This window comes from Corvus cornix, chromosome Z, assembly GCF_000738735.6.
Source record: "Corvus cornix cornix isolate S_Up_H32 chromosome Z, ASM73873v5, whole genome shotgun sequence".
NCBI classification, from domain to species: Eukaryota; Metazoa; Chordata; class Aves; order Passeriformes; family Corvidae; genus Corvus; species Corvus cornix.
In genome coordinates, this window is record NC_046357.1 from 19,575,233 (window position 1) to 19,591,052 (window position 15,820).

The following is a 15,820-nucleotide window of genomic DNA, read 5'->3' on the forward strand; positions in this document are numbered from 1 at the left end:
CTAGAACTGAGAAGAATCAGTTTTTGGGCCCAAGTGGTAAAATGAGGTTTGAATTTAACTCCAAAAGAACTGTTTCTTACATACACTTAAAATCACTCAGCATCTACAGTATAAGAATCAACGACCTTTTAATGTACTTACAAATAAATGTAAAACATACATTTGGGGAAGGGAAGGGAAGGGAAGGGAAGGGAAGGGAAGGGAAGGGAAGGGAAGGGAAGGGAAGGGAAGGGAAGGGAAGGGAAGGGAAGGGAAGGGAAGGGAAGGGAAGGGATCTTTTCTAAAACTCCATTCTTATCCACTTTTAAATGAAATACAATAACCATGGCTACCCACCTCTCCATTGTGGTTCTGAAAACCTGACCATCACTATTTGAATAGCAGAAGCTCTCTCTGCTGTACATCCAGCATGAAAAGTCTTTCTCAGGATATTACTAGAGGGAAAAAAGGCAGTTGCCAAGTCAGTTTTGTTCCAGTTCATTAGTGACTGAAAGTCATTATCATCTGACAGATGCACTAAGGGTTATGTATACTTCCTAGTTGTCTCAGTCCAGTTTTTACTGGACAGATGTCCACATTCAGGAAAGACAAAATGAGTCTGACAACACAGCTACTTTCAGCAACTTTGCTGAAAGTCTTTACAAGGAACGTGGGACCTGGCTGAACATCTGATCAGTCCCCTTGCCTATTGTGGTAGCCCCTCTAGCAGAAAGTAGATGGTATATGAGGAATCAGCATTGTCCTCTGGAAGATTGCATATTTTTCTTGGTGGGATTGAGAGGTTACATATTTCTCTGTGTCTATCAGTCGAATGTGAACTGCGAGTGACACTTCTGCTTCACAACAAGAAAAATAGCTCCATTCCCTCCAAAGAGAATCGTGTCAGCAGCAGACCTCTCTATTGCTCCCACTGTTTTCTTGACGCTTCACCTCATCAGACTTTTGGGAGCTGACAAACTATCAGACTGAAAACCAGAAGAGGGGTGGGGGAGATTCTAATGCATGAGCAGAGCAATGAAGAGTGTCAATCTCATGCTTGCTATATTTTTTCCAATGACAAGAATGGCATAATAGCAGCAAGTAACTAAACGTAGGTGTAGCTAGCCAGTTACTTATAGTCTTCAGGAGAAAAAAATCGATTTCTCTTGATATACTTTTTTCCAAAGAACTTGTAAACACTTACATATGCTGAGTTACATTGGTGTTTCAAGATCAAACATTCAGGTAAATGTTAGAGCACTACAGCAACATGTGTCTGGGCTGTCCTGGGGGAGAAAGCCAGGACCTATCCCACTGCATCCACCTGAAAAAAGGGAAGACTTGCAGTGCCACCAGGGCAGGTCCAGACTGGGACATCAGGCACCTCTGTGGGGATGGGACATTAGTCTAAGAGTGGGAATTGGCTTAGTGGAGTCCATGGCTGGGCCAGGCAGGGCTGTTTTGGAGCAGGAGACTGATTTCTATGGCATTGCTGGAACACAGAACTCCTTGAAATGGGGTTGTGGGCCATAAGCAGGAGGAACTGGCCACCAATAAGTCCTCAAAGTCCCTCATGTCTCTCTCAGCTTCACCCCAAGCCTAGAAGGGACACATGCCCCTTCTTCTGGTGGCACAATGAAGGTCAGAATTGGCTTCACAATGCAGGTGGAGCACCAGGAATCTTGACACTCTGGTTTGCTTCCAGAACTTGTTCCTGCTATCGACATATATGCAGTTGCCTGTACAGTGTGCCCACCAGCTCACTCCCAGATTCCCTTGTGGGATGTATCTATTAGTCTCCTCAAGGAAGAAACCCAGAGATGCCAGGAGAGTTTGCTTGTGGGTGTGCTGCAGATCAGCAACAGGAGAACAGATGCATCTTGTTTGAAACACAACACTTGGAACAATCCTGCCCTACTTCAAGAGGCCAAAAACAGAAACATTGCAACCACCACAAAGTGCCCTCATGATGTGCCCTAGATATTACACTATAAAAAACCTTCCCACAGGCAGTAAAACAACCCTTATATCACATGCAATCATATAACCAGAGGATGGTTGGGATTGGAAGGGACCTTAAGGATCCTCTAGTTCCAACCTCCTGCTCCCCTGCCATGGGCAAGGACACCATCCACTAGATCAGGTTGCTCCGTCCAACCTGGCCTTGAACATTTCCATGGATGGGGCATCCAAAACTTCTCTGGGAAACCTGAGCCAGAGCCTCACACAGTGTCTGCTACGACATCAGGCACTTTGAGCTGGAAAACGCACACATAAATAATCATGTATTTTGGCCACAGGAGTGGTCACTGAAGCTTAGAAGAAAGAAGAGATGGACCACTTGGGATATGGATGGACCACTCTGCAGGGGGCAAATCAAGAGAGGGTAGCTGTGAGTCATATGAACTACTCAACTCAGGGGCAACAGCCCACCGTGGCTGCTTTTTATCATTTAGTACGGATGTGGCCACAAATGTCAAGTGCCCCGAAGGACATACAGAAGTGGCAGCAGAGAGTAAAACAGGATAATGTCCTTATCTAGCTCTGCATGTGCTCCACAGGGAAGGGCCCCATTCAGCTCTACTTGCTGCAGGTGTGTGGCACTACAGACACCCATCACCTCCAGCCAGAGCTGTCAGAGCATAGGCAATGGTTCTGGATGTTCATTACCGCCTCTTCCAGGTGCGTCAGGACCCTTCAAGGTGAAAAATACTCTTTCTATCTGCCTTTGTGGCAGTATTTGAGAACCTAGAAATGTAAGGTTATTAATATGAGAAAGTAGTATAAAGTGACATTTCTGATTGAAATAGAATCTTTCTTCAATTTTATTGTCAAAAATGTCTCTCCTAAACATTTTTCTCTTCTTTTGCTTCACCTAATTTGCTTATCTAGTTAGACACACTGGAATCTGAAAAAGCTGGGAGATAAACCACTTCAAAAACTTTTTTTAATGTTGATTTCAGAGGCCTGCTATAATTTTTTTCCCCTTATATTTTTCCCTTTTTTTTTTTTAACAAAGCTTCAATAATGACCCAAAAATGCCTGCAGTGGTGAAAAATAGACTGTGACTGATACTACTAATTCCATTGAGAAAAATTCTAATTTTTCCTGACAAAAAAATCATACCAAAACAGGTACACACAAATGAATATACTTGCTGTTTGTGCACACAGACATACATTGCTTAGCCTTAAAACTGTGAGATTTATTTGTCTTTTAAATTTTTACAGTTTTATGTTTTACTTTTTCTTCACACCCAAGAAGAAAAATATGCTTGTTTATTCCTATTAGGGAAAGCAGAGATTTTATGTAACAAAAAATAGGGCTGGACCCAAAGGAACAAACAAACAAAAGCCATCAAAAATTATAAGGCAAGCAACAAATGAATGGCAACTGCCAAGGCTGTTGAAACTGTAAATATGATCAGAAAGGAGAGAATGAAGATAGAAAAATATGGATAAAAGATCACCTTTACTGCGAGGAATTTGTTAACTTCATTATATTTAAGTTATGTTTTGCACTCATGATACATGCCAGTGTGGTAGTGCCGGAAAGCAAAGACTTCGTTTTAGTGATACATGGTTTTGGGTCAGGAACTTCTCTAGTTTCCTGTTTGTTTTGTAGAAAAAGGAAGGAAAGACTTTCTGGTCACAGCACCTGAGAGGGAAAAAAAAGTCCTCTTTCTCTTAAAAGAAGTGTTCACTCCCCTGCTTTGGCCTCTTCCCTCATAGCTGCTTGCAGGAGAAGAGGACTAGCTGAGATGTCCTTCCACATCCACCTGTTAACCCTGTCCTGATGTGAAAATGGAAGAGAAAATGCTGTTTCCAGGTGATAATTATCTTTTTTTTTTTTTTTTTTAAAGTCTGAGCTATGCTGGGAGAGAGACCTCTGTCTGGGTCCTTCCTCAGGACCAGTACTGCTCTAAGTATAGTGAACTAGACCAAAATAGCACATTTTTATACTTTTGTTCAGCAGTCCTGAGAAGTTCAGCAGCTGTGATGGATCAAAACACAAAACTGTTTGTCAGTGCTAGCTGCTTTGCCTACATAGACAGAGCAAGTATAGCATAATAATGACTATATGCACATAGTATCTATATTTTTGTCACTTAAAAGTGCCCACAGTCTGTATTAATTCTCAAAACACTAAATAATTTTTGAAATCATATCGTTATTTACAATATTTTAGTTGTGGGCAGTTTCTGGTTGTGTCTGCCAGATGTAGAATCATTGTGTGACCCCTGCCCTGGTGAAGACCCTTTCCTTGAGCTGAGATTATTGAACACGTATGTAAACTACTTAATTAATCATAATAGATGAGCTTTACTAGAAAAGTTACTACCTCTGAACTTCTGTTCATAAATAATGGCACAGTTGGATAGAGCTCTGAGCTCCGGGGGGAGCCCTGGTCTAGGGGATGGAGCCCTGGGCTAGGGGGAGGTGTCCCTGCCCATGGCAGGAGGCTGGAAATCAAGGAGCTTTAGGTTCCCTTCCAACCCAAACTATTCTATGAGGGTCCAAAGGAGCCCACAAGGATGGTGAAAGGTCTGGAGGTGAAGTTTTAAGAGCAGTAGCAGAGGTCACTTGGTTTGTTCAGCCTGGAGGAGACTAAGGGGAGACCTCACTGTGGTCTTCAAGATCCTCATGAGGGGAAGAGGATGGGCAGGTACCGATCTCCTCACGCTTGTGACCAGCAATAGGACCTGGAGGAATGGCATGAAGCTGAGTCAGGGGAGGTTTAGGTTGGATTACAGGAAAAAGTTTTTCTGCCAGAGGGTGGTTGGGCACTGGAACAGGCTCCCCAGGGATGTGGTCACAGCACCAAGCCTGTCTGAGTTCAAGAAGCCCTGGGGCAATGCTCTCAAACACACGGTTCCTACCACACAGTTGAGGTATCCTGTTCAGGGTCAGGAGCTGGACTCGATCCTTGTGGGTCCCTTCAAACTCAGCATACTCTGTGATTCTATGAGGCTGTTGCCAGGCGCCATCCCTCTCCGCCCTCAGGCGGCACAGGAGCCATCCCGCGCGCAGCCGGAGCCGCAGCCATCTCGCTACTGAAGGCTGCCGCCGCCATGTTACGCTCCGCGCACCCGCGGTGGTGGGGGCGGTGGGGGGACCCCGCGGGCCGGCGGCCATTTTGGTCAAGGGCCGGCACTGCTCCTTCCTCCCTTACTCAAGATGGCGTCAGCGGCGCATGCTCGGAGCGGGGCCGGGGAGGCCGGCTGTGCTGCCCGCGAGCGCTGAGGGGGCGGGCGGGGAGCAGCGGCGGCGGCAGCCATGGGCGAGACTGAGAGGCTTTATTATGTGTACAGCTGCGACCTGGACATCAACGTGCAGCTGAAGATGTGAGTGAGCTGCGTCGGGGCTTAGTGGGAAGCGGTCGCTGCCGCTGGGGGGGAAGAGGGGAGGTACCGGGCCGCCCAACCCCTCGGCGGGGTGCGCTTGTGCCGCAGCCCGGTGGTGCCTGGGGACAGGCGGTGCTGGCTCAGCTCCGGGTGCCGCGTCCCTGCCAGCGTCCCGGCCCGCGGGGAGACGGCGGGACGGGGCGGGCGAGGGACCGGGCTGGGGCTGTGCTGCGACCGCGTGTCAGATGTCCCGTGTCCTCAGGTGCTGTAAGACAGCAATTGTCAGTGCAGGCTCCCATAGCTTCTCACCTGTCATAGAATCACAGATTGGTTTGCGTTACAAGGGACCGTTAAAGCCTGTCCTGTTACACCCCTTTGCATGGGCAGGGACACCTTCCACTATCCCAGGTTGCTCCAAGCCCTGTCCAACCTGGCCTTGAACGCTCCCAGAGATGGGGCAGCCACAGCTTCTCCGGCCAACCTGTGCCAGTGCATCACCACCCTCATAGTAAAGAATTTTTTTCTAATTAATCTAGAGCTATTCCGTCTGAAGCCATCCCCCCTTGTCCTGTCACTACATGCTGTTGTAAATATTCTCGCCCGTTCTTTCCGATGAGTTTCCTTCAGGAAGTGAAAGGCCAGCACGGCGTCAGAGCTCGCTCCTCAGTGTTAAGGGAAGGAGACAAACTGGTGACACTCTTGCTGCTTGCTTCCATGCTCCTGTGAGAGCACGGTGCTCTTAGTGGGGTGCCTTATTGTAGGAAGATCCAGGTGGTGCAGCACATAAATATGTTCCTACCTGGGCATGCGGAAGCACTTTTGTTGAAGCTGGAGTTACCACACAGTGGTGTAATTTTTGGTTTGTTTTTTAAGCTACTTTTGTTCATCACAGCAATGGGAAGTTTTGTGTAGGAGGGATGCTGATTCTAAAATGTAGTGCACCCAATGGTGCTGTGTTAAAGTATGTTCCACTTTTCTGTCAAACTAACTTGGAGAAGCTTATTCAGGGTTGTTTGACTTCTGAACAGGTGATGGTAGTGGAAAGTGGCCCTGCTCATCACAGGGGTTGGGACTGGATCGTCTTTAAATTCCCTGCCAGCCCAGATCGTTCTGTGCCATCAGGAGCCAGATTCATGTGACCTCTTTGACAGTTCGTTCCACCAAGCAAAATTATAACTAACGTTTTTTTATTTTAGCACAGAGAAGTGTATGTCATCCTTAGAATGTGCAGTGCCAGTTCCTTGCAAGTAACTTGTTTGTTTACTCTGAAGTAGTTTTGTGAAACAAATAGATTTTTTTTTGGTGGAAGATTGATCTTACATGTTTTCCCATCACCACCACTACAGTTCCGTGTTTTTTTGTTTAAGATGTGCATCCACAGTCAGATATCTAATGTGCATGATTGTTTTCATTGTGGTATAGCTGAAGCCTGAGAAATTCCATCAGTTCCTGTTAACAGTAGCAAAGTGTTGCAAGGCATTAACCAGATTTTATTTTAACAATCTGCTTAAGTGAACTTTATTTTGTTGTAGGTTGGAGAGATGATTGACTCCCAAATTCAGTCATACATTTCATAGATATTAAAAATTAAGATTTACTTACCCTAGCTGTTTTGTTTTATTTTTCCCGAATAGTGTTCAGAGCACATGTAATCTGATGTTTATTTTGTCTTTTTTAATAGTAGCAGCACATGTAATCTCATTTATTGTTGCCCTACTTAAGGGCTGTCTGAAAATCCACAGGTTGTACTAGAAGTTACCTCCATTTAAAAGACAAACAAGTAATTCTTGCCTTCCCTGCTCTTCCCCCCACCCCTGCCTAAATCAGTACAGCAATAATACAGTTTGTGTTTGCTCAGCATTTTACATCCCAAGTTCCTCTCTGGTGTTTGGATTTCACTACCAGCAAGTAATGCAAAGTGAAAATAGCCTCAGAACTGGGTAATTTAAATATAAGCTACGGAAATGCAATAGGATTTCCACTATGGATAGAATAAATTTGGGTTTATTTGTGTTTTCTCTTTTTTCCTCTTCCTCCCTTGCCCTCTTCCCCATAGAGGAAGTCTGGAAGGGAAAAGAGAACAGAAAAGCTACAAAGCTCTCTTAGAAGATCCAATGCTGAAGTTCTCGGGACTGTACCAGGAGACCTGTTCTGACTTGTATGTAACTTGCCAGGTGTTTGCAGAAGGGAAGCCTCTTGCTCTTCCAGTTAGAACTTCCTACAAAGCTTTTAGCACTAGATGGAAGTAAGTGACTTGCCTTTTATTTCATATTCCTCCTAGTTACTGGGGCATCAAGTTTTTGTTTCTATCACAAAGATTTGTTTTCTCTTGTGTTCTACAAAATGGCTTATATTTCTTCAAGTGTCTGTATGGTTAGTGTTATACTGACAGCACAAAACCAACCTTTTTGTGTAAAGGGTAAGCGATAAAATTGCTACTTGTGTGCTTGGGCATGTCTTGCTGCTTAAGTAACTTCTGGGGCCTGGAGTGGCACATTTTCATGCTGTTTGCTGACAGCCTGATCCTTGCTACACAGTCATCAAGCCAGAGTATGTTTCTTTTGGTCTGTAGCCTTTTACTCATGCTTCAGACAGGTGTTTGTATGGTTAAAGCCCACAGGAAGACAGTCCATCTGCCTTAAGAAATTTTTACTCTGAGGAGAATCTGGGTTGTGTAAATTAACAGAGAGTAAGTTGAATTCTAAAGTTTTGTGACTAATAAATAGTGTTTCTCTGCAGCTGGAACGAGTGGCTGAAACTGCCTGTGAAGTATCCAGACTTGCCTCGCAATGCTCAGGTGGCTCTGACCATCTGGGATGTGTATGGACCTGGTAAAGCCATTCCTGTGGGAGGAACAACGGTCTCGCTCTTCGGAAAATATGGGTATACTGCTTTTTCTTCTCTGGTGCACATCTGAAGCTCACCTGTGAATAGTAAGGTAGCAGGGGTTATGAGGGATTAAGTTTTTGAATCCTTTGTAAACTAGGTTAACAATTCCACGTTTGAAAAATCAAGATACGTAGGTGATTTGCTCCATTTATTCCTGAGTGTAATTTCACACTTGCTGCAGTGTTGTATGAAATAAGTCTTCTCTTGTAAAACACCAAATTTAGGCTTTGTTTTTTTTTTGTGGTTTTTTTGTTGTTTTTTTTTTTTACGATCTACAAGCTTGGATTTTAAGATGGCAAGTGCTGAAATCACATCTACACCCTTGTAATGCATGGATGCCAGTACTGATTACTTAAAACAGTTTATTTAATTGGCTTGCAATTAGTCTGTGAAAGCAGTGTTATTTATAGGGAATAAAATGTCACTCAGTAAATCAGCACCTTTCAAAGCTGTGATCCAATAGAGGGTGTGTTCAGTAAATTTGTGGATGGTAAGACTAAGGTGGGAATGATTATAAGTGTGCTGGAAGGTGAACAGTACCTTGAAAGGATCTTGCCTAAGTGCAAAGGTGACTGAAAAATAGGTTGTGGTCTAAGGAAGATTATGCGGCACAGGTACTTTCTTTTTGCAATTGATTGTTATCACATACAGAGTGGGGAGCAGCTGCTGAGGAAAACAGAGGAAGAGACTTGTAGTTTAGAGTGATTCTTTAGCTTTGTGTGGTTCAGCATCGTCGTGCTCTTGTAAAATGTGCAAACAACATTGACTACATGAACAGTTTACAAGTATGTGCATCAGAGACACTGCTGTATCCTTTTTCCTTTCTTATCCTTTCTTTTTCCACTCAGCTGGGGTATGTTCTGTTCTTTGCAACCAACTCAAGCTTAAGTTTCTGACTACTGGGAGTCTGTATCATTGAATATCTAGCAAACAGGTGTGATGGAGGAGGTGTTGAACCTAGTGAGGCTGAAAAAAAGAATGTAGGAACATTTTTCTAATATGTACTTAGTGTTGGAAAATGGGGAGAAATAGCCTGTTTTGTCTTGCCGGTGGATGAGAAGTAATAAGGTTATACTGAAGTGCAGGAAAAGTTTAGATAATCATTAGGAAAGCTGCTCTAATGATGCCTGAATGCAGAAAGTGACTGTAGAGAGAGGTTGTATCTCTCTCATTGAGAATGCTGCTTAGACAAAAAAGAATGACATTGCCTTAGGGCAAAAAACTGAACTGGATCAATTGGACTGTGCCCCAAAGACTGCTGGGAGCTTTTAAAGCATTAGAGCACAGTACCTGGAAAAAGATAAAAATAAATTTCATTTATAAGTCTTACTTCCATCATGTGGGACTTGGATGAAGTAGATGGAGAAAAACCAACAAAACTGTTTTGAATTTTGTAGTTTGTAAATGAAAACCTTTGCAGTAGTATTCCACAAAGTGTAAATTCAAGATCAGATAGTCTTTCTAATTGTTATTTCTCATTTTTAATGGTTTACTTTTTAAAATGTTCCTATCAGTTGTATTTACCTGAACTTGTTAGAGTTAGGTGATCAGCTCTTGTTGGCAAAGGTAATGCACTTTATTTCTTGGGGCATCTTTTATGGGTGGATCAGCTCAAATATGCAAGAGAAGCAGCGTTTTGCACAGAAAAGATATGGTCAGTTACCCTGCAAATTTCTATTCACTGCATGCTTTCAATTATCAATTCAAGTTCAAGCATTGGTGGAGAAAGTGGTGTGTGGACGGTTGTGGCTTTTTTTGCTTGGTATATATATTTTTTTTTGTTTGGCAGCTCAGAAGGCTGCTTTATTTTTATTGATCTTCAAATGCAACTAAGGTAGTTTTTTAGTTGATTATTTTCATAGTGGCTGACATAGAGTTACTATTATAATTTGCAAGTCAAGAGGAATACTTTCATTATACAAGAATACAAGAGGAACACTTCATTACAAATAATAAAACTGTGAAGGTTGAGTTTTCTCCTCAATTTGCATTTGTACCACCCCACTGACTTTGGGAGTGACCTATTTTACTTCCACTTGCCAAGTAAGTTATCTCAGGCTTCACAACTTTCTTCTAAACTCCATGTTCCAGTAAAATAAAGGCTGTAGAGGGCACAAGGTGCAAGGCACTTTTGCAGTAGAGTTCAATTATGCAATTTTGTAGTTTTGGCAAAAGAAGCCCCTTCATTTTCTTGCAGCTGCTGCTGAACTTTGATTACTGACAGCTGTATTATTTTGAATTTACTGAAGTGATTCTGCATTTTTCCCTGCAGTATGTTTCGACAAGGAATGCATGACTTGAAAGTCTGGCCCAACGTAGAAGCTGATGGCTCAGAGCCCACCAAAACTCCTGGGAGAACCAGCAGTACAGTCTCTGAAGATCAAATGAGCCGCTTGGCAAAGGTAATGGAATAGCAAGTAACCTTTAAAATGTATGTGACAAGCGTGCATTTCACTGGAGTGAAGTGAAGACAGCTTCCTTTCTGCTTTCTCACATGAGAGCTCTCTTCCTTTGGTTATTTAGGTGTTTCAAAGGATTTATACAAAGGAGTAAAGCAGGTCATATTTAATTGCTTCTGAAGTGTTTTTTAAAAGGGGACATTTAAGTACCTTCTAATACACACAGCATTCTGTTGGAACAACTTAAGATTTGAATTCTTTGTAAAGAATTAAAACATGAATATGCCTTGAGGATGCTTAAAGCTAAAATTCATCAGGTTTAATAAGAACATCTCCTAACAGTAACTTGTGAGGACAGTCTGGTTTCTTTCAGAAGCCATCCATTAACTTTGAGGCTGTCTGGTGTAGTGTTCAGAAATGTGTGACATACCTCTACATTAGAAAGAGCTTGAATAAAACTGAAAAAATTAACCCAAGTTTCAGTCATTTAAGCTCATGAATATTTATGTTAGTATTTTTGCCTCCAAGCTTTTGATGGCAGAGTATATTCTTGCCATCAAAACTACTGGAATTGATCAGAGTGTGCTAGTTACTGGATGGTTTTACTAGCTGATCTCTGATTATTCAGGTAAGCTTACCCTAAGCTTTCCAAACTACTCAGTCCACTTACTCAGTGAGCTTTCTTCTTAATTTTGGCTCCCAGGTTTTATCCAGACCTTTGTGCAACTCCCAGTGAAAGATAGAACCATTTTCTCATTTAGAGATTTATGACAGCAGTAAACTAACTTTCATTAGGGTCCCTGTTTTATTAGTGTAGCTTTCATTGAATTTATAATGGGAAGCTTATTAAAGCCAGTGGTTCCCCATTTCTTGATCATAGTAGAAGAAATGTCCTCTGGCCTAAGGAATCTCTGTAGACAGACACTAAAGATCAAGTCTTGTTTACAGTTCATCACATGGTAATATGATGGATGCAGTGGGTTTCTGAGAAAGGCTTTGACAGTGTACGCCATCCCTTTCATGTTAGTTGTTACGCAAACATTACCACTCACACTCTCTAGCTCAAAAAGCACAAATAAAGTAGACTACTTCAGTTTTAAAATAGGTCATTCTGTTTTAGCCTGTTATTTTTGCATTTGGAAGATGATGGCTCAAGGCCTCTGAGGAATAGGAGGGAATTCTCTCACATCCCATTTGAGAGTTGTAGTTAATGGCTAACAGAAAGCTAATAACATCACTGCCCCCATTCTTCTGAAAGCTGTTTTGGGAGATGCTAATTTCTGAAGGATGAGTGTTTCCACTGATATTTTGTTGTGCTCCTTTTTATAAAAACATTTTACCGTCAGACACTAGGGAAATTAGTAGGGTTTCTGGGTAGTGTGTCTATGGGAGCTTTCATTTGCACAGCTGTTTACACAGCAGATGAGGTTCTTGTGATGTGTCATTCCTAAGTAGCCATTGTTCAAACACAATCAGCTTCAGTTTTTCTGTGTCTTACTCATCAGTTGCTAAATGACTCCTCATACTACTCTCTGTGAAGGTATATTTAAATACAGGTAAAAGAACTAGGACTAGGTACGTACAGGGTGAGTTTGTGTGGACTTTGTTGTTCTTGGTTTGGTTTTTTTTCTGTTTATTGAACAGACTCGTCCAGTGTTGTGCTATTGATTGATATCTGGTACCAGAGCCCAAACTAGACTCCTCCAGATAACAGGTAACTTTTGAGAAGAGCTTGTAAAAGATCTTTTCTCCATCTAAAAGATAACTCTTCTCTTGACATGCTTCTGAGTTTATGTCTGTATGTGTTTTTTATAATTACGCAGAATTTATATAAAACCAGTGTCTGGCTGGTCAAGGAGTTGCATCCTTTTGCCTTAAATAATTGATATTGTGGCAAGTCTCTCCTTTCATGTTGAGGTGCTATATGGTTGTGCTCTCACAGAACACATGAACGTTGCTAGTAAAATTGCTACTGATGAAAAAGCCATGGCTTTGCATTCTGGAAGCATTGTGAATGCAGATTTTTTGTATAGTAAGGAATATTAATGGGAAGAGAGTGGAATATTTTATCATGCTCCAACATTAATGACATTAAGATATTTCTCCTGTGAGTGGTGTGTTAATTTATTCTACTTATGCTTAAAGTACTCTTAAGTTCTTTCTGATCCATTCATTTCCCTCACACCTTCTGCTGGGTGAATGAAATTAGATAATGTTGAGATACTATCTAAGGGGATGCATCTTACTTAGTAGCAGATGATGAATGCTTCTTTCCCTCATGGGGATACACTAGCTTTTCTCTTATTTTAAGCTTTAAATATTAATCCAAGACAACAGTTTTTCATGTGTATCTTTATGCCCACAGATCTTCCAGGTCTTGTATGCAGACCTAATAAATTGTTGTATTATGACTTTTTTCCTCTATAAGGCAGGTTTAGAGGTTTAAAATATTAATCAATTTCTTCTGAAACATACAATATTACTTCTATTTTCTTTGTTCTCTAGTGCAGTGAACAAGAAAATGAACTAAGAATTTGTGACCAAATTTTTTTCCCCAAGACTTTGGTTAGATAGACTTCAGCCCAACATAGTTGTGCTTGTACTGTTAAGACATCAGTTTAGTGGGTATTTGAGAGAGAATAACGAAGCAGTACAATTGGTGCAAACTCTTTACTTCTCTATTTTCTTTATGTTTACTAAAATAGTAAATTTTATTTTTGGTGTACCTCTAGTGTTGAGCTGTGAAATGTCTAGTGCACATATCTGACAGACTGCAACCTGGACATCTCCCAGTGTATGCCAAGTCTTAAATCTTCTTTGTTGTTTTTTTGTACTAATACCATCTCCAGTTCTGTGTGGAAGCAGCAGGCTGCTGTTGTGTTCTCCTGTGTCCAATACCTTCCATTCCTACTCTCTGAGGTCTCTGTATATTGCCTGTCCCACAGCTGGGCAAGAAGTGACAGTGGGTGTGACTGTATGGCCTGTTCCCATTTAGATACTCACGGGTGGGCAGGCTGGCCACAGAACAAAGTTATAATGCAATAATGGTTGTAAACTTTACCCTAAGAAGAATAAATTTGAGGGGTCTCTTTGCTAGCTATTTTCTAGGCAGATACTGATTTCTCTGAGAGATGAAGGAACTTCATGTCTTCTAGTCCCTCTGCATCTTTTGCATTCTGCAATAATTACTGATTTCTTTTGAAGAACACGTGATTTCTTAGGAGTTGAAGGGATGATCTTCTCATTTGTGTGGTTTGCTGCTGGATGTTTCATAAACAATTGTGTTAGTGTATCTGAAACTGCAAGTAGTATGCTCTCATCTTATCTTCCATTCTTAATGAGTCCTTTAAACAACTTCCTTGCTGTTGCTACAGCAATTTGTAAACTTAGCAATAAAACTTGAGCTACTTATCAGATGACTGAAAGAAAGAGAGAGCAAACTGTCTGTGACTTGCTCTAAGATCTTCAGTTGATGCAGTTATAGACCCAGTCTGGAAACCTGTTTAGGTAAGGCTGACAAGGGCAGAATTATTCAATATGGATAGTTTTTGAAATACTTTAGTTTTGTTTGGCTTGGTGAGTTTTACTGTATGAAATATAGTAATACAAAAAATGGAATGTCTTTCTCACATGACTTTAGTTTAAAAATATGTTCCTGTTTTTGCTATGTTAAAAATGCAAAGGTGATCTGCTTGGATAATTATTATGGTCTTTGCTGGGATTGGTATTTTAGATAGTAGACTTATTTTTATGTTGTGGTTTGTCCGTTTACAAGGTGTGTACTATGTTACTATGTGTATGCTGTACAAGGTGAGGTTTTTTTCAGTTCCTTTATTTTTTTCCTCTGATTTCATATTAGTGTCTCTGTTGCAATTTTTGTGTTCTTTTTGTTGCACTGAGCAATTTAGCTGTTATCATGTTTTTTTCATGCAGCTCACCAAGTCTCATCGGCAAGGTCACATGGTGAAGGTGGACTGGCTGGACCGACTCACCTTTAGAGAAATAGAAATGATCAATGAGGTAAGTCATTGTACATCAGATTTGGAATTTTGGAGGGTTTTATCTTGCTAATATGAACCTTCAGTTGTTCAGGAGACTAACTCTTAACTGCTTGTCCTACTTTTCTTCAAACGCTAGTGCATATGATAAAGGAAAAAGTAATTCTTTGGAAGCCTGAAGTTGATTTTACTTTAGCACCAATGAGAATCACAGAATAGTTTGGTTTGGAAGGGACCTTTAAAAGCCATCTAGTCCAACCCCTCTGCAGTGAGCAGGGACATCTTCAATTGGATCAGGATTCTCTGAGCCCCGTCCACGCTGACATTAAATATTTCCGGAGATGAGGTTTCTACCATCTTTCTGGACAATCTGTGCCAGTGCCTCAGCACCCTCACAGTAAAGTCCTCTCACTCCATGCCCTTGTCTGAAGTGCCTCTCCAGCTCTCTTGCAGGTCCCTTTTAGGAACTGGAAGGGTCTCTAAAGGCCCTGGAGCCTCCTCTTGTCCAGGCTGAACAACCCCAGTTCTCCCAGCCTGTCTCCACAGCAGGGGCACTCCAGGCAGTGGAGCATCTTAGTAGCCTCCTGGACTCCCTCCATCAGGTCCACGTCTTTTTGTGTTGAGGTCCCAGAAGTGGATGCAGCTCTGCATGTGGGGTCTCACAGCACAGAGGGGCAGAGTCCCCTCTCATGACCTGCTGCCCGCCCTGCTGAAGAGCAGCACAGCACAGAGTTGGTTTTGGGGCAGCCTGTGCACGTGGCCAGTTTACGTCCAGTGTTTCATCCACCATGGTACATAGCTGTCTTACCTGTTTTCAGCTTCAAGTGAACTTGATCATGGAAGACAGACTTTATTAATAATTTGGAACAGCTTGGAACAAACACTGTTAGGCATGACTAACTTAGCTCTAGGATTTAGATTGTGATGGGAAGCTTTTTAGACATATGACCTGTTCCTTGGCTTCAGACTTGTTCAACTTTATTTTTTTTAACTTTGAGTGCTGAGAAAAGACATTTGTAAGATTTGAATGGATATTTTAAAAAAAGAGAATAATCTGATAATTTAATGCCTGAATGAGATTTTAACCCTCATTGGGCACAATCAGCTCAAACTGTTTAATTTGTTATACTCATCTTGCAGCAAAGAACTCTTTTTTGTTTTTGCTGAGATTTTTGTTGTCTTATCTGTAATTAAAGCTTTGGAAATCAGAT

The 15,820-nt window shown here is 41.8% G+C and overlaps 1 protein-coding gene across 2 annotated transcripts in view; it reads left to right on the forward strand.

Annotated features, from left to right (window-relative positions):
• Positions 1–5,181: 5,181 nt before the first annotated feature.
• Positions 5,182–15,820, forward strand: part of PIK3C3 (phosphatidylinositol 3-kinase catalytic subunit type 3) — a 67,206-nt gene continuing 56,567 nt past the window's right edge. Inside the window, exons 1-5 of one of the 2 annotated variants that reach the window (XM_039566585.1) lie at positions 5,182–5,323; positions 7,380–7,568; positions 8,063–8,206; positions 10,485–10,614; positions 14,545–14,631. In XM_039566585.1, the coding sequence (XP_039422519.1) occupies positions 5,256–5,323; positions 7,380–7,568; positions 8,063–8,206; positions 10,485–10,614; positions 14,545–14,631 (618 nt within the window). In that variant the 5' untranslated portion in view covers positions 5,182–5,255. The remainder of the gene's footprint in view (positions 5,324–7,379; positions 7,569–8,062; positions 8,207–10,484; positions 10,615–14,544; positions 14,632–15,820) is intronic. The other variant, XM_039566584.1, reaches the window with a different exon arrangement.